This window comes from Callionymus lyra, chromosome 3 (assembly GCF_982586985.1).
Source record: "Callionymus lyra chromosome 3, fCalLyr1.hap1.1, whole genome shotgun sequence".
NCBI classification, from domain to species: domain Eukaryota; kingdom Metazoa; phylum Chordata; class Actinopteri; order Syngnathiformes; family Callionymidae; genus Callionymus; species Callionymus lyra.
This window is the reverse complement of record NC_141820.1, coordinates 31,120,018-31,139,240: the sequence shown is the minus strand read 5'-3', so window position 1 is coordinate 31,139,240 and position 19,223 is coordinate 31,120,018. Positions and strand designations below refer to the sequence as shown.

Here is a 19,223-nt window from a genome sequence, read left to right as displayed (position 1 = left end):
TCTGACTCCTGTTGGAATGAACCACCTGCGGAAGCGTTCTTTTTTGCACCTAGCTGTCTGTGTTTAAAGGAGAAGGTGTTGTCCATGATAGATGTTGGTTTGGATAACATTCTCCTCTAATCCACCACCTCAACGGAGTCCAGAGAACAGTCTAGAACTGAGCCAGTTTTTCTGACCAGTTTGTAAAGTCTCTTCCTTTCCCTCTTTGAGCTTCCACAGCCCCTGCAGATAGCAGATGCCACCACAGAGCCTTAGAAGGTCCTCAGTAGTTCCCTGCACACGTCAAAGGACCTCAGTCTCCTCAGCAAATGGAGATGACTTTGGCCCCTCTTGTACAGTCACAGTTTAGTGTTGAGGTGAACACCCAGGTATTAGTACTGCTCCACCTTCTCAATGTCCAACCCCTGGATGTTCTCCGGTGCTGTTGAGGAAGCCTTCCGGCTGAAGTCGATCACCATCTCCATCGTCTTGCTGGCATTGATACGCAGATGGTTCGGCTGACACCAGGCAACGAAGTTGGCGATGACCTCCCTGTAGTACAGGCATGGCTGTGTCTTTAGAGAACTTCTGGATGTGGAAGGTGGCAGTGTTGTGGCAAAAGTCAGAGGTGTACAGCGTGAAACGGAAGGGAGCGAGCACTGTACCCTGCGGAGCCCCTGTATTACAGACCACCACATCAGACACGCAGTCGCGAAGCCTCACATACTGCGGTCTGTTGGTGAGGTAGTCAATGTCCTGAGTAGCGCCTGCTGGATTGTGTTGAACGCACTGGAGAGATCAAAGTACATGAGTACTCACAGGGCTCCCAGCGCACTAAAGGTGTTTTTTTTTAATATATATATATTTATTTATATAATATTTTATATATAAAATAAATAAATAGAATATCAATGACATTAAAGCGGCATATAAAATACATATTTATTTTATCATTTATATATTTATTTCATCCTTTCTATTCTGTACCGTCATCATCATTAAAAATCACTGTGATGTGTTTACATCATATCACAGCACTGCCACTGTCCATACATGTTGGCAATAAAAGAGCAATGAAACTCTTAAGATTCCTTTTTTTTTAATGTTTTCAATCAATATTGGGTTTTCATAGTTTCAAATAAAACGTATTTCAAAGCAACATTAAATAATAAAGCAATAATAAAAAAGGAAATACATATTAAGTATATGTATTAATCTTCTAATATGTTTTTAATTATTAAATAAAAACAGGAAAACGATGAAAACCAAATATCGATTGAAATTGAGAATGAATTTTTAATTGCAAAGGTTTCATCATCACACATAAATGTTATCATTTAGGCTCTTATTTGAAAAAAAACGTTAAAAGTCACTGTGAACCATTTCAAGCGAGGGAAATGATGTATTTATTGTGTTTACATGCAACTCAAATGAATCCAGAAAACCCCTAAAAAACGTATAAAAGTTTAAAAATATGAAAGTTTAAATATAACAAAAAACAATAACATCGGGAAAACAATGTTTGATCGAAATCGTGCGGACGATCATTTAAAGTACATCGTGTGCTCAGATATCGGCCGGAAACGCAAAAAAATATGATCCATGTGAGCCTGACGTTGTTTCGGGTGAAGGGGGTCATAAATAAAAGCGACTCTTTACATTTGCATGCACTATTCCCTGCTGCATAGCTCCCAGACATAATGACCCTGCACCGACGACTCTGCTGGTCTCGCCGCTGACGCTCCGGCCAGGATCTCCTTCCACACCGGGAGACAAAAGACTTCTCCTCCCCGCGTCCCTCTCTCTCCAGGCGGCTGCAGCTCCAGCTGCGGGAGGTAAGGAGCTCCGCCGCGGGACGATCGCGGCGACTAGCTTTTTTTTGGCTAACGCGGCTAACTAGCTTGCTAATGTACGAGTCTGGACTTTTGAGGTGTAGCGTTTTAATATTTAGTGTATTTATGTTCGTGCGTGTTTGGATGGACGGCTGACATGATGGAACTAGAATCCTGCAAGTTAAAGTTAAGTTGGCAGACCAGACTAAACTGTAAAGTCCAACTGGGTCGTCAGTCGTTTCCGGTGGACGCCAAAATAAAGGCTGTGTTTTAACTATAAACAATATACATCATATTACTAATTGCAACCCTCGTGATATATTTTAAAGTCTTAACCGCCCACGCTATCCAACACTTTACTTAACACCACTATAACGCCATCAAAGTATCGTTTTTGATATATGCTTTTACTGCGAAGACAATGCCATTCCGGTTTGCGATTAACCACCCGCTGCTAACTTCACGCTTAAGCAGAACCAGACTATAGTTGTCATCAGCGTTAGCCTAGCTTGGTTAGCCGCCGCCGCTAGCCCGTGTAGACAGAAGTGATTTATTCTCGCCCCGCCATGCTAAGAGCAGCGGAATGTCTCTCGTCTGTGTAGCCGTGCAGCCCACCGGAGCTCCGCACAGCCATGCGACAGTGGAGCGTCCCCGTCGCGACCCCGCGTTCTGAGCCACTCCCGGGGCGTCTGTCCCTGTCGCTGCCTCCATCAGGTGAGGGTCCGGCTGTCACTCAATGCTCAATGTCACTCACTGGAGTCATGTTTTCACTTCAACCGACGACCTTAGCGATGAGTTGATCAAACGTTCTTGACTCTTTGTTTTCAAACAATGTTGCTACATTTTATTATAAAATAAAAAAAGTAAGTAAAAACATATAAAGTATGTTAAATATATATAAAAATACTAACTATGATTCGACTTCACAACAGGAATCTCACTAGATATTTTGACTTAACGGAACTAAGTGTAATTATTATTTATAACTTGTAAATAAGATTGTTTTACTCTAGAAAAAAAGGTTGTTTTTTTCAAAAAGTACATCTTTATTATATTGTATTACATTTTTGTGTGTGTCTTTTTGCTGCTGTAAACCTTAGATTTTTAGGAAGTGTGAACAAAAATAACTTTTGACCTCAAGCAGTAAAAATGATCTTAACAGAAGCTTATCACAGTTCAGTCTTACCTTTTCGGTTTAGAAATAGAAATAGAAATAGAAAGGCTTTATTCATCCCCAGAGGGGAAACACACTTTCACAACAGCGCAGTTGGAAGAAAATAAAGTGCAAGGAGAAAGAAATAGTACAAGAGATAATACAAAATAAAATAAAAACGATCTTAAAAATATACAAATTATTTACTTTTGCAACTTCATTTTTTACTCCTATGAAGAAAAATAAGGTTGACTTGTTAAATATCTACTTTTCGTATAGCTTCCTAGATCCCTGCTTTTTTTTAATTTTTGTGTTCTTCAACCTAGAAGCAGAATGCCTGATAAGTAAGATAATATATCCCCTCCTTTGTTGCTTAAAGATTCCTTTCTTATTTACTATTTTCACCGCTTCTGTTTTTTTAAAAGCTAAAGAATAGGTAGAAGAATCCAAGTCACCTAAGGGCAGATGTAGAAAGTCATTTTTTCTATAGTTATAGTATTTAATTTGTGTATAAACTCCTATTTTTAGCTTAAATATTCGCCTATTTCAGCTTTTTTTTTAAAAATGACTTTGGGCAATCTGAGCAAGGTTATCCATCGTACTGTGTGCCAAGTTTAGGAGAAGGTGCCAACATTTTCTAATGGCTCAAGGACTCTCGCTCAGAGAGGAGGGTAGAGAGAGAATTGATTTTAATTGACCACAGTTATTGCATATACTTGGTCATCGGTGTGCTTCTCAGTTTGTAGTTAGTGTGCTGTTAGTAACTGATTCTAATTTGTCCTCCCTGTTTTGGTATTTCTTGGTTCTTAATCTATTAATAACTCCTTTCATGTATATTTATGTGTGCAGTTGTTTTTCTGGCCTATTAATAGATCTGACTGAAGATAAATATAGGTGATGATTTGATTTCTGTATTTAGGTATCCAGTCATGAATATTAAGCTTCTTATATTACACTGAATGCCTTTAGAGTGTAGTAGTGGTTTTGTTAACTTCTCCTAATAAAAATAGAGTTTGTGCCAATGTTTACTCTTTACACGTATTACTTTTTTCGTGACACACACTTCTCTGTTGATGGTTGTGTTGGCTGTTATCACATATGTATAGAATTATCTGCAAATTGTTTCTGTTGGTTCTCGTTTATTCACAAAGACAAATTGTTAACATTTTTGAGATGTCTACACATCGTACTGTAATTGATCATCACACCTCCTTTTGTTTCAGGGAGGCCTGTGTCCTTTATTACAGCTCTGTTAAATATAATTTGAATACAGTAGTTTATTTTATTTTATCCAAGAGCAGTTTAGTGAGAATAACTCGTGCATGATCCAGGAATAGTCCATTCAATGGCTGCTAAAATCCAGTTTCTGCCTCGGGTGTCAGTCACTCTCACTCCCAACAGTGTCTGGTGTCCTCCTGAGCTTCTACAGTACATTGGCTCACAGACACACTGGACGCTGGTAGAATTGAATCCTGCTTTCATGTGGCCTTTTCATGTCATGATTTGTGAAGCTGCTGCACTGATGGGGTGATATTGCTAGAAACAGAACATTATCGATCGACAGACTTCTTACCAAAACCTAAGGACATATTTAATGGGCATAGTGTTACGATGTCTAGACGCCAAAATCTCCTGCTTAAAGTGGTAGACTAACTGACCTCTCGTTTTTGGGGGGCACAACTGAGGATGAACAAATGAAAACTAAAATATGCTAATTTCCAACGGTATTTAAAAACTTATATATGACATACTAAAGAATCACGATATATGGCAACAATACGATATGTTGTTATACTGTAGTAACAAGGATATATTCATAGTATTGTCAAGTACTTGACTCTGGTGTTGTAGAATTTACAGAACACATGACTCTAGATGAAGTCGTAACTGCTTTCATTTGTTTTGACACTAAAATACGTCCAAACATCAGCTTTACAAGCTGCTGGAGCTGACTGTATCCTCTTGTCCTCAGTCATCGCAGGGATCTTGCAGGATTTCCTTGTTCATTTGGCTGTGGAGGACATAACGACTGCTGCCACCTAGAGGCCGAAACTTTCACTGCAACACAAAAATTAAGCAAACATCGTGAATATTAAAAAAAAATATATATATATATATATAAATAATAAAATTAATTGGATTTTAAACACACTTGTAAACCCAAAATGGTATGGTAAATAATAAAATATGATTTGAATTAATTAAAAAAAATAATTGTATATTAATGTCGAATATGGAATCATGGAAAAATGAAAAAAAAAAAATTGTGATATTTCGCTTTATCTAAATTTTCTAACACCCATACAGACTACTAGGTCAAGACGGACAGTTATCTTCATGAAGATGCAATTGCATCCAATTATAATGGAAGTTAAAACTCTTATTTATCACACAAAGTGAGGAAGACTTGCATAATTCCACATATTGGCCAAATAATTGGATGTTTCCTTCAAAGAGATACAAAACTGTATTGAGGCAAATGTTAATTCCTCAGATGCAACCATGGAGTGCAGTGAAACGGAGCCGCGCTACACCATCGAACAGATCGACCTCCTCCAGCGCTTGCGTCTGTCGGGCATGACCAAACCTCAGATCCTCCACGCCTTGGAATCACTGGAAAGACTGGACCCCGACCACCGCTCGCTGCACTGTGACTCCAACTCCACTCCGTCCAACAACGCCCCCGCCACAGCCGCCCAAGCGCCATCTTCGTCGTCGTCCTCCTCCGCCTCATCCCTCTCCCTGGCGTCGGCGACCACCCAGACCTGTGGCCTGGACGCCACGGCGCTGTCCCCCAGCAACAGCTACGAAGCTTCCCCGCCGCCTCTGTACCCCCCCAGCGTCGTGGTGCAGAGGTCCTTCAGCTACGACATGATCGGTGAAGAGGAGTGGGACCTGGAGGAGAAGGTGGAGGAGTACATGAGGTGAGCCGATTGATGAAGAAGTGCTTCCAGGAGATGAATAACGCAGCGAGAGAGAGAAAGACGTTATAATCTAGTCTAATGACAGCTGGATTCTCCAGAGAGGACCAATGATTCTCCAGAATTGTAGTCGGGTTAATTCAGGTCAGCTGCGAGGGGGACGGTTCTTATCGTCTCAGTGATGCTGTTTCATTTATTGCTCTGTGTTTCTTCTTGTAGGAGGGACAGTAACTTGGTAAAAGAAGAGATCAAAACCTTCCTCAATAATCGCAGAATCTCCCAGGCCATCGTGGGACAAGTTACAGGTACTTTACTGTGTTTTTTTGTGAACGATCACTGAGCTAATGGCTACACCTTTATGTCCCCTAATGCCAAATACTAATGTTGATTTATTTAAAGGCATTTTCATTATTTAATTATTTGTTTAAGTTTGTAAATGTTTTTGTGAAAGGCATGAGCGTCTGATCGTTCCAAATGTTCTTGGGTGCATGTTGAACAACTGTTGAACTCCATTGTGTAGGCGTATGTACTATTTTGGTCTGGGCACTTCCTACGTGATGATGTCACAAACTGCAAATGGAAAAGTCTTGTTCAAAGTTTTGGATTGAAACTTCAACCCAAAGTTGAGAGTCCACCTTGTACCACACACAAAACATTTGTATTAACATTTAAACCATGCAACGCTGATCGGCTGAACGGTGTCCATTGCCAGTATTTAAACTCACAGGTAATCAATATAAAAAAAATGTATTGTAAAAATAATATGTGTTTCAAATATCACAAACGTTTTTTTATGAAGTTAAATTAAAACTATAACTAATAGTTGTGAATTACCTTCATGATTAACACTGCCATTACAAGAAAAGTAGAAATGAATGTATTAAAAAAGTCGGATGTATTTGGGAAAGACGAATGAGCAGATATTTTGAATCAATCTCATCAAGGACACATTCAATTAAAATCCCACAAAGCCTTTTAAAGAAATTAGGTTTTCTGAGATACAAACAAAATGGTGATGGATGTGGAATCGATCCTATAAAGATGTAGAAGCTATGGGTCCATATCTTAAACATAAGATCCTGTTTTACATATTAATAATTTAAAAGGAGATATTATTGGACCTATTTTTACTACAAAGAAGAATAACCATTTTACCCAAAAATGATTTGGAATTGTATTTAAAAAAGGCCCCTCACTATGAAACTATATTATGCTTACCTTTCAATGCAAAATAAAATTAATATGTCCTTGAAAGTACATTGTTATTTTCACATCATAACATGACGTTGTGTTTTGGCATAAGGTGTTGGATCATGGAAAAATTGAAAAAAAACAACCAATTTTACATTATATTATATAAAACTATAATCAAAATACCAGACATGATAATTATATTTCGTTAATATTTTAAATTGATTTTAACTGTTAAATTAAAGAAAATTACATGGTGAAGCTTAAAGGTTTCTCTGTTTCTTACCCTTGATCTTTGCAAATCTTCACAGAATAAAAAGTCCAAACACAGAGAAGATTTGTTAAAAAAAAAATGTAATGTGTGTTGAAGCTTTGTTGTGCTGGTGTAAAGTGTAATGCTCCGAAGATGAGCTCCATGTCTGCTCTGTGCAAGACTGCAGTCACAGCTTAGATTGCAATATCGTTTCTTTGTTTGTGTTCAACCCTTTTTTGTTTGTGTAGAAGACGACATGCTTCATTTTCTTTGTCCAACATCTTTGAGACAATCTTGTACAAATACAGTAATGCAGGATTGGTAGAATGCTGGAATATTCTGTAATTTGCCAAAAGTCATTGTGGTGTAAACTACTGGTTAAGCTGAAATAATGTGTTTAACCCTTTCTTGACAGGCATCAGCCAGAGTTATATCTCACAGTGGCTGCTGCAGCAGGGGCTGGAAATGAGCGATTCCAAACGTAGAGCCTTCTACCGCTGGTACCTGTTGGAGAGGAACAATCCAGGTGAGTGTTTTCAAAACGCTAAAGTTTGTCTAGAGGCTGCGGATTAACGCTTGCAAAGCTTCCCATGCTTCCATTTGCTGGACTGCATCACCCTGCATGTGCACTAACACTTTTTTTTTGTAATCCTTAATTCAGACGGACAGAAAATTAAATCTACTCTTACTTGAGTTGCCAAATATGACGTACAGTACATACACAGTCTTGGTTAGTAAAATGTAAAAAATGCCATCTTCCCTTTGTGTTTAACTTTTGTTGTGTTGTTGTTTAATAGAGGCTACTTAGATTTTCAACAAAGTTAATTTTAACAGAAAGAAAATAAATGAAAACATTTCACAAAAAATACATTTTTCTTTTGTTTTTATTATAAAACTGGAAGAGATAAAGTACGTATTGGTGTAATGGACTGAAATCTCTCAAAGGTCGCTCAGAATAAAATTGAAAAAGAAGTGGTCAGCAAAAACCAAAATGTAATTTTCTGGTGTGCATTCATTTTACTTACACTTTAATGCATTGGGACGTTGGTGGAATTGCAAAACATCGTCAGTACATGTTAATAATTTGTAGGGAACCCTAAGGCATAAATTCTCCCCTCAGAAGAAAATCAAATGAGCTGTGTATTGCAGTTGTTTTGGAGTCTCTGACAATATCAAACCCTAGTTAGCATGATTTCCTGCTGAGTCCGATCCTTGTAAACAAAAAACAAAGCCTTTCTTTCTTTGAATTAAACCCTGTGTTGTTCCAGCACTGTCAGAAAAGAAGAGCGTTGTGTGGCTTTCTCATCCTGAAGTGGAGATGATGAAGGCTGTGTTGAGATCTATAATTCCTCAGAAAGAAACTGTAGGGTTTATTACTGGCTTAATAGGAGTGCAGTGAAAGTACATGCATCAGTGTCACATGTCATGGAAACACGTCTACGTGGTTCGTTGATTTTGGGTCAGAGATGATGTACTTCTATTCTTTTAAGATGCTAAAAAAAATCTCCAGCGCCGTCTCCCCTTATTTCTCTACCTGTGAATGTTTACGATGCTTGACTTCTTCTCTGGTCCTAAGCCCTGACTCTGGATTTCCTCTGGTGCTGGTTTTCATTCCTAAAATGCTCACAGGCAGGCTTTGGACTGAAATACTAACACTAACATTTCTGTGCAGTGAGTGACCACAGTTTTATTTTTTTCTGATTTATTAAACAACCGACTTCCTCAAATAGGAAGCGTGTGTTAAAGCATCTTTAAATAGAAAACCCGGCTTCAAAATTCTTAGATAACATTGTTCCAGAGTGGCCTGGCTGACCGATGGTTTTGTCCCGACTAAAGGGCTGAGGTGGAGTGAAAGCCAGAACACCATGGGTTCCAGGGCCAGGGGCTGGGACAAAGAAGGGCTGCTAGCAACTGGCAGCCTTGCCAACATCCTCCCAAACCCCAACACCACTCTCCACCCCAACCCATTGTGGAGCAGGCAGAGAGAGCTGCTGATGCACTTGCTGCCCTGGTACGCTGCTGCCGCCGCAGCTGCCCACGTGCAGCCAGGTAATCGCCCCCGCAACTGCAGCTAGGGTGGCCACGGCGTCGTGTTTTTCACGAAGGGGGAAACGTAATGCTATCCATACGAGTCACTATCGCACAATTTATCCTCTAAATATTCATGATGCTGCGACAAAAAAAATGCCCCTTTTTACTCACATTTTATTGGGAACACTATAAATGATGTTCTTCAGTGTGAGCTCATTTTACTGCTTCTGCGAGAGAATAGGATGGCGCCATAAAAACAGCACTTAGAAAGATTCACTGACGGGCATTTGGTCTGCATTTGCATTTTTTAAGACTTCTCCACATGTGTCAGATTATTCAGAGTCTCCCTGGCGTACTTCTCGAGAAGTGAGCAGTGGTTTTTCAGAACCTGTGATAGTGGTCAAGGGTGTCTGACCTCAGAGAGCTCCGATGGTCTGAGAAAATGGTGTTGTTGAGGCTTTATAATGAGAAACACAGTCCTTGCAAACCCAAAATATTTTCAATGTCTCCCCTGTAGTGCTTTTGGTAATAGAAGTGTCATTCAAGAGCAACCAACCGTAGCTGCATTTTCCCAAGACTGTTACAATTGAGTACATTACTTCTAGTTTGTTGAACAGTTAACTGTTTGATGGCCTGTGTTATAGCATCTTCTGCTTCCACTATTTCAGAGGTTTAGCTTTAAATCTATATTTAGTCCTGACTTATTTTTTTTACTGATGTTGCATCCAGCCTTCATCCTTCATCCTAAAAGCAAGACTGTCCCATTTATTTTATCAGTACAGCATCATCTGATCCGTTCCTGGTTTTACCATTGAATTATTACTTTTTAATCCATTTTCAAGAGTTTATGTTGCTGATTTAAGGGATAATTTGGAAGCTCTCTTGATCATGCTCAGTTTTTCTTTATTTTTGAAATGAAAAAGATACATTTATGGTCATATTATTGACTTATCTTAACAATTATGAAATGGATTTAATCTGTTACTCTACTTCTTTTTTTTTTTAAGCTAAATTTAAGATCTAAAAAGTTCACCTATCAAATCAATCCATGCTCAATGTTAGTAAGAGTACAACAAATATATAATTATAAACAACAATGAGGAGGCTAATATAGTGAAAATAAAAGGGGTAAACCATCAAGGTAAACTAAACATTAATTGTGTATTGTTTTAAAATATATTTAATCTCAAACAGGACTTATTTGACACTGACAAACTTTATTTATTTAATGAGAGTATCTCCAATGTTAATAGTTTTTCTCTCAAAAAACTGGTCTCCACCTGTTAAATCGAACACATTTCCAATATTCATACCATCATCAACTGCCTGAGGCCGACTGAAAGGAAAATGTTTATTTTATATTTGGTTTTTAAATACTTAAACTCTATCGGAAGAGATGACTGTAAAACATTGCTTTTAACTACGGAGGATCCCTGACTTCATGATGTGTGGTTGTGTGCTTTCTTTCTTCTCTATTTAAGGGGCGACCTTGTCTATGCGATCCATGGTTAAGGAGGAGCCGGACTGGCGGGCAGGAATCATGGCCAGTGGTGACCGGGCAGGAGTGGTCGCTGGACCTCTGAGGCTGCGTCGAGGAAGCAGGTTCACATGGAGAAAGGAGTGTCAATCCATCATGGAGAGGTGAGTCACTATGTGTGTTGACGATTGGGCCAACGGTTATAGTGATGGGCCAATGAAGCTTCTTTTATGAAGCAGCCCACCACCAACAATATTGTATAAAAAGAAGAGAAAAAAAGAGCTTTCCTTGGTGTGTTTATGTTTCATCTCACTGGGGATAATGAATTTTTCCTTAACATATTGATTTGTTATGGCAGAATGGAAGAGTTGAAGTTTACCTTTGACCATCGCTAGCATCTTCACACAAGCTTTCATCCTTCTTTTCAACTTGTTTTGAATTGATGATTCGTCTGTGGCATTCTGTAAAGGGAGTAGAGGCCATGGCAAGTTGCTACAGATGATTCTGTGCCACTGCAGTGCTGATTACAGAGTTTCGACGCAAGGACGATATTGTAGAGGTTAAGGATGTGTGTATGCGTGATGGCTTTTATGTGTGTTTGTGACGGAGTGGACAAGATAGGTCACTGCAGAGGGTGAGTAGAGCGAGGGAGGAGGCTATCGATCTTTGGGCTTTTTTCCATTTATAATCGTCAAACGATTATAAGGTCAGTAAAGTTCTGGATTAGAACTAAACGGCGAGGTCAGCTTGTCTCATCGATCCCTTTTTACACTGGAGTCCAAATGTATTTTCTTTGCTCCTCATCCCCATAAGGTGGCAGAATTGTCAGTGAAAATCATGTGTGTGTCACAATCTCTCAATTGCATTCTGTAATAATGGAATATAAAATGGTAATAAAAATATATATTTTTTTCATAGATGGTCCTAAAGAACTCAATTAATGGTTTGTTTTCTTAAAATGAACATTCATATTTTTGAAGACCAAAACACTATGTTTCCTCATTGATGACACGATTCATGAAAAAACTACCATAAAAAGGGTAAGGGATGGAATGATCACTCCATTGATAGAATAATCTTTCTATTCTTAGTAGGTGGCGCTCTCAGTTAAAAGAAGCTTCCTCAAATGACATTTCAAGGAGCTCAGTCATCTAGGAGAGACTCTGAATAGCTTCCGCTTCTTATGAAGTTAAGGTGACTTCTTAATGCCTCCCTGAAAAGGTCACATGGGCATCTTTAACTGGGAGGAGACCAGGGGCGGACCCAAGATGTAATGGAGATGCTAATCTTTCATTGGTCCCCAGTAACACCGGAGGAGGTTTATGAAATGTTCACAATCTTTACAGCTTGAGAAGATGTTCTTTGTACTAATTGGTAAATAAACTATGAACATCAATATCATCTCACAACCATATGTTCAATTATGTTTACAGTTGCATCACCTTGTCTTTCCATGTCACAAAAAAAGCATGCTTGTATGAGGAACTGTTGTCAGAGATTCTATATTCACCAATACAACCATCAGAAATCCTGTGTAAGAAGTTTACTCTCTTCCAGTTTCTTCATGGAAAACCAGTATCCTGATGAGGCACGACGGGAGGAAATCGCCAACGCCTGCAACTCTGTTATCCAGAAACCAGGTTCATCTTTAATACACTATTGTACGCTAATTTGTTTGTAGGAATCCCCAAATATTTTGGCATGACAATTCATGTGTTGAAGTTGATTGTGATGGCCTGCAGCCGGTGCGTCACAACCTCTGAAAAAACAAAACAGAAAAAGAAACAAAAAAAAAGCCACAAAAACAGATCCATGACACATCTTGTGTCGTCCTGTGCAATTACATGAAATAATTGATGAAGATTAGAATGTGTTTTAATTCTTAGAAGATAATTGTGTAACACATGTTGTATGACTTTAGGTTGTAAATTGTCAGAGTTTGAGCGTGTCACGGCGTTAAAGGTCTACAACTGGTTTGCCAACCGCCGTAAGGAGATGAAGAGGCGAGCCAATATTGGTGAGCATCTCAACCAACCAAGCTGTCGCCTGAGCCGGGGGGGTGTTCAAAACTCTGTCTTCCTCTCGCCCTGGACCAGAAGCTGCCATCTTAGAAAGCCATGGAATTGAGGTGCCTAGCCCCAGCTGCCACTCCAACGGAGAAGACGGAGAAATGCAAGACTTTGCCGAGCAGATGAATCATCGGTTCTCAGAGCAGGTGAGATTAAGATCTGAATAACCGTACATTCCCTGGCTTGTACCAAAACTGGTCACGATTTTGTGGCGGATCCATGGAATGTAAGGAGTCTGACATGTTACTCAAACAAAGAGTAATAATCAAGTCTGGTTTAAAGTTGCTCACATGTTTTATTTGTACAAGTCAGCAAGAAGAAAAACAAAGAACCTTTTGCATGCCTGCCTGAATCCTTTCTGAAGCACAGAGCTGTTAGGTTTCTGTTTTATTGTTATTGCAGTTTCACAAGCTAATAATTATTTTTACTCCAAATTGTACCAACATACACAAACTGGAATGATTTTTTTATTGTTCTTGTTCTGAAGGTCGCAGTCGGTATTTAATAGCATGGTATCAATATGAAAAACAACTATATTTTCACTAATGTCATGCACCGACGCCAGTGAAGCAGCTGCTGCTAACAACAGAGCTAACAGTGGCGATTTATCTGCAGTGTTGCTGTGTGTATGTTTGGAGGAGAAATCCTCCCACAAGATTCAACAACACTAACTTTATTAAGTATCTCAAGAAGCATCACAACAAAGGATATGAGCAGATCGAAGAAACAAGAAAGACAAAAAAAAAGAAGCAGTTAACTTTGCTGTTCTGTAGAGACGAGAGAAACTTTCAGTCGACGCATGAAAGTCAACAATACAAACGTTCATGTTAGTGTTAATGTTGACTTCATCATTGGAATCTGCCTCAACTTAATGACACTTAACTATGACACAAAAATACATCATAGTATACAGGAAAAAGTGTTGTTTATTTGAAAGAAACAATAAATTGTAGTTCCTACAGTATCGCAATATATCGTATCGTCACATATGTATCATGGTACGTATCGTATCACCAGATTCTTGCCCATACACAGCCCAACCGTAGTTATCACACATGCCACAGAAAACTATCTAGGCCATAGTTTGAGCTAAAAAGAAATGTCAATTTATAATTCAATCAAGGAACAGCAACTCTTATCGGCCTATAAAATAGTCGAAACCAGCAAATCATTAATCAAAAATAGTATAACAACAACTGGATTCCAAAAAACTTTAGTAATGAGTTAGCAGTTCTTTAGCTAATGAGACTGAATCTGTATTCCAACATACACAGTCCTGTATGTTCATGGTGGTTTTGTTACTGGATAGGCTATTTCTACTAGTGTAGATCTTGATTAAGGAGTGGTAGTACCATTTGCTGATCTGGTTTGCGGCAAGCATTTTCCATATTTTCTGTCATCTTCATATTTTCTCCCAGAGGTCTTTCAGAATGCTGTGCACGCAGTCTTTCAGCAAGCTGTCCGTTTTTCCTCCTGTCCATCAGAAATGTTAGCGTCTGGCTGTAGAGAGCCTTTGTTGATGCTTTTCCACAAGATATATTCAGTATTGATGGTCTGATGAAGCTTCATGAAGCAGTGTCATGTTGTTTAGAGGTCAGAAGGTGGCGCCATCAGTGTAAAAATTGTGATGTTTCATTAAAACAGTTGTTCAAAACAAGGGAAAATGTTGCAGAGACCACCATCTAGTGGACTCTAAAAATAATGAGACTGATTCATTAAGCTTTATCAGACCATCACTAATATCCAATCGTGCTAAATCTTTCTTTAACTTCGGCTGTCCTTCTGCTGCCCAAACGCTGCCATGCCATCAGTGGCTTTTGTTCTGGCCTTTCATGACCAATATTTCTCCTACATAGCCACGGGTCAGAGGTTCCAGCATGCGACCCAGATGTAGAAAATAATATCAAATGATATCCATAGAAGTCCTCAGCGAGTTGTCAAATGATGGGAGATATAGTGTGGATGATCCTGCTTCAGGGTTGTCGTCTGCAGATGACTCTCCATGTGTACCATGGACCAGCCCAATGTCGTGTAGAACTCCATGTATACCGTTGATTGGCAAAGCAATAAATCCTTGAAGTTTCTCATTCATCCAGGTCATGGTTTTCCAATAGTTTCAAAAGCCAGTCATCTGTACTGTGTAGAGTTCTAGGAAGAAGTTTCACTCCTCATCAGAGAAGCTGCTTCAGTGCTAAAATATTGAATTGGATCAGCCAGGTGACCCGGCATTGCCCTGTACTCCCAATTACCTTCAACAACAACTGTAGACATTCAAAAACTAACCAAAATTAATAATGAAATATAAATTTACTGTTAAGTGAGTGAAGACTCACTTCTCGGGGAGATGTGCTGTTGCTCGCCTGCTGCTTAAGTATTGTTCATGTTTCATCAAAATCGGTCGCTTAAAATTAGATGGAAGAAATTGGAGTAAGTCCTAATTTAACCCATTTTTGGTGTGATACCTCTGATTAAATTGCTTAAGTTCTATTTTTGGAATTAAAAGTTGCTGCAACCGCTTTTGGTGCAGGTCCAGGGTTTGCTGCTTGAAACCAAAAACCTAAAACTGAACAGAAAAAGGTACTTGCATTACAAGTAATGTAATACAGGAATGTCACATCTACACATGTAAACTGTTAAATAAATGTAAATTTAACAAATCATAACCGTTTAAAAAACATTTTCTTGACCTCCTTCACCGTGTTCCTTTTATGACCAGTGTATACATGTCTGTTGAGCTGCTGTTGTGTACAACAATTGCATTAATATATAAGTGTATTTGTTGTACTTTACAAGTTTAAAATGTTCGTAATATTTCCAAAACAACATTGTGTGGCTTCGTAGTAATATTCCAGTGTAACTGTACAAACACTTTAGTGCCGTGTACAACGTAACATCGGTTAAAGGTCTGCAAGTAAAACCATAATTCATATAAAAAGCTTATTGGGTGCTTTTTGAAGATTAAAGAAATCTATTTGTGCCTTTTATAGTGGAAAAATAAATCCAATAAACTAAGTTATTTCATTCATCTGTTATGTTGACTATAATTTAGAAAACTTTGTCGTGGGTTCACAAGTATACATAGTTTTTGTCTGATAACCACTGGAAGGGCTTTTGCTGTAATTGGGAGGTGTTGGGATGGAGACAGAATCCTTTGATTATATACTGTACCTGCCATAGAAATATCGTGAATATATTGCAAATGGTTACACGACCATTTGAAGCGTTAGTTACACATGTAGCTACATTGTTAATGTTTACAACCCTAACTTGGGTGTGTAGTAACTGTATGTAGTGAAAGTCATTTATTTCAGTTTTAAACAGGTTTATGTAATAAACCCTTGATACATTGCAGACATGATGTTCCTGTCAACACTTTTTTCTTCACCACCAGGAAGAATCCTCGGCCCAGAGGATCGTGGATCAGCAGGATTCTTCCAAAATGGCCCGTTCTGAAGCCGTAGCCTCCTCAAGCCCCAACGCCTCGGCTCTGGAACAGAGGGAGGAGAATTCCAAAAGGGAGACGACGGATGAACAGTGACAAATACTTCTGGATGAGAAGTAAAAAAAAAAGTGCTCAGAAAGAGCAGGGAAGCCTCACAGCCTCTGACAATAAGCTGTATTTATCGAACGTTATCTTGCTAATGTAACAATATACACTATACAGTATATAAGTATATTCTATAGTGCATTCCAAAATCGTATCCATACGCCTCAATAGCTTTAATCTGAAATGTATTTAAAGACATTTAGAGCGTCTTTTATTTAACGCTTTATATCAAACTTGATCGATGGAAGTTGTGGGTGAGAAGTAGGACCTGCAGGTCAGGTGAGTGTGTTCAATGGTGTTCAATATCAAAATGTTTCGTTTAAAAAGTTTCTCATGCATCATAACTCGGACCTCAAAGAATCGGCCGATCACGTCGGCCGGGCGTTCACGATAATCCGTCAAAACCCTGAGGGACAACTGGAATCTCAGGTAATCCCAACAAACGGTGGATCCAAGATGGTGAATGTTCCCGTACCACGTCGGTGATTCAACCTCATTTCAAAAGTCCCGTCTGAGACTCAAAACTGTTTTTGAATGCACCTTCTGAAAGACTGTGTTTAGGCATACCATGTAACAAACCCAGACCAGTGACGGTCACTGTCACGGTTGCTTGACTGTATCGACATAATCTGTATGTAGAAAGTGTAAGGAAACTTGAACAATAAGTAGCTTACTGAAACTGTGCTTGACTTTAAATCCTGTATCCACGGGTCCAAGGCCCTATAGAGCAGCTTCCTCAAGTGTTCATGAGATGGACGTCAAAGCTAAAAAGACCTCTGAAGTGGAGGCGGTTGCTCTTCTGTTACTTCCTTATGCCAAAGTCGTACCGATGTTTAGATAAGCTCAACCCGAAGTGTTGATTAGCTCAGTAACACTCGCCAACTCTCGCTTACCTCAATTGTCACAGACTGTTGTGAGACAGCAGGATAATGTGTGACTGTTAACGACACAGATGGTGTGTAGCATTAAAAAAAAAAAAAAATGGCAGTGTGATCCTTCGGTTCTGTTCGTCCAACTTTGGACCACCGATCTGCGCGACAGTAATTACACTCCTTGACTGCTTTTAGTCTGATAACACTAATAAACTTGTTATCAAGAGCAGCGTCTCTGTGTGTTGCTTGTTGAGACAGTGGCCCTCAATGAGGGGTCTGATCATTAACACCAATGTTTCATAGTGGTGTGCTGATGAAGCTTCATGAAACACTAGCTTGGGTTTTCAGTAGATATCGCCCGGTCTGGAAAAGCGCTCTACAAATATAAATTACTTACTTACTTACTTTCATGATGGAAGGTTTCGATAGAATATTTGTTTAAAGAAATCACTTATAAAGCCGAGAGCGCCATCTAGTGAGCCCTGAAAATAAGAGCCGTGTTTCATCAAGCTTCAGCAGTCTTGTCTCTAATGCCTGAATGCAAATAACAACTCAAACTCTGGGTCAAATCAGTTATTTAAACTAAACATTATCTTTCATGGGCCAATAACATGTAATGATAATGAATCTTATCTTGTAAAATGGCCCAAATATAAAACATTTTTGATTGAAAAGATTTTTCTTTCTGGTGTCGGAACAATGTAACTGCCACGTTGCTGCTCCACCTGGTTACTTCCATACCTTCTCAGTACTACACATGAAAACACTGTCTTTGACCCTTTACTGTAAAGCATTTTAGTGATCACGTGACACTCACAGAATCTCTGTTATGCAGAACCTGATTAAAATAATAAGTAGACATAAATGTTTGAAATCTAAATAATCATTGAAATATTGCTGCTTAAAATGTTGCTCATATCATGTTGTGTGTGAGTGTGTCAATCTGTTTTTCATTCCCGCTGCTGCTCGAAAATCTTTTGGTGTTAAATTTTTTTTTGTTCATAGTTGGGTTTAGAAAAAATACTTAAGTGGGAGAAATCCTCTTAAATAAGCTGCAAGGTGAACATTTTAGCATCCTTTACCATTTTTATTTATTTATTTTCAGTATAAGAAAAGAAAATTACAAAAATATTAATAGTGCGGGTGACGTTAATATACCCTACATGGGCTTATAAGAAGCACCTTCCCAAGAAATATACAACACTTCAAAAGATAAACAGCAATAACAAAAGAAAAAAGCAAAAACAAAGAATAACAAAGAAGAAAGCAGTAAAAGTGCAATTTTATAGCTCAAGCTCAAAGGTGTCAGATATTATATTATATATAATTATAAATATTATAAAATTAAAAAATATTAAGAGCTAATTATCTAATAAAGCTATATACTTTTGGAAATCTCGATTAAACATGTACTTTTTCAGTAGTATTGCTGGATGAAGATATTTAACTAAATGAAGTTGATGATTCCAAATCTTCCAGCCTCTTTGAGCAACAGAAAACTCACCATCACCACAAGATGGTAGTATTGCTTCAGTTTTGTAACGTCAATATCCTTTTTCTTTTGGCAAACGTATGTATGCACAGCATGCCCAGGCGAAATAACACCATTAACACGCTCGTGGAATTGAAATGTTGATTATTTATTTTTTGTTTTTAACACCAGACATGTTCAAACATCTGGACTATTAAGAAACCGGATGATGAGTTTGATGGTTTTGTTTGTGCCATTTAACTTCTGCTTTTTGTGAAATGAAGGAACAAATGTGTTTTTTGTGTGTTTCTTTAAAAGAAATAAAAGAGAAGAACATCCATCACGGAGTGTCATGGAATACAGTGACTGAAAATAAAGTTATAAGATGAACTCTTTTTAACTTTCTGAAAATTAACACACTTGTAGC

General features: G+C 38.5%; 1 protein-coding gene and 1 long non-coding RNA gene across 6 annotated transcripts in view; both read left to right on the top strand.

Annotated features, from left to right (window-relative positions):
• LOC148084459 (uncharacterized) overlaps positions 1-19,223 on the top strand; it is a 267,620-nt gene that overhangs the window by 212,116 nt on the left and 36,281 nt on the right. The gene's annotated exons all lie outside the window — the stretch shown is intronic.
• LOC148084461 (homeobox-containing protein 1) lies at positions 1,594-17,551 on the top strand. 5 transcript variants are annotated; one of them, XM_087787516.1, is made up of 11 exons: positions 1,594-1,814; positions 2,414-2,525; positions 5,459-5,888; positions 6,105-6,190; positions 7,745-7,855; positions 9,166-9,378; positions 10,842-11,001; positions 12,395-12,477; positions 12,759-12,854; positions 12,934-13,052; positions 16,298-17,551. In XM_087787516.1, exons 2-11 carry the CDS (start codon positions 2,444-2,446, stop codon positions 16,442-16,444), a joined length of 1,527 nt encoding a protein of 508 aa, XP_087643642.1. In that variant the 5' UTR covers positions 1,594-1,814; positions 2,414-2,443; the 3' UTR covers positions 16,445-17,551. The 5 variants fall into 5 exon arrangements, with proteins under 5 accessions (XP_087643642.1, XP_087643643.1, XP_087643641.1 ...); XM_087787517.1 differs by lacking the exon at positions 1,594-1,814 and having other exon boundaries at positions 1,906-2,525; positions 12,937-13,052; XM_087787515.1 differs by lacking the exon at positions 1,594-1,814 and having other exon boundaries at positions 1,916-2,525.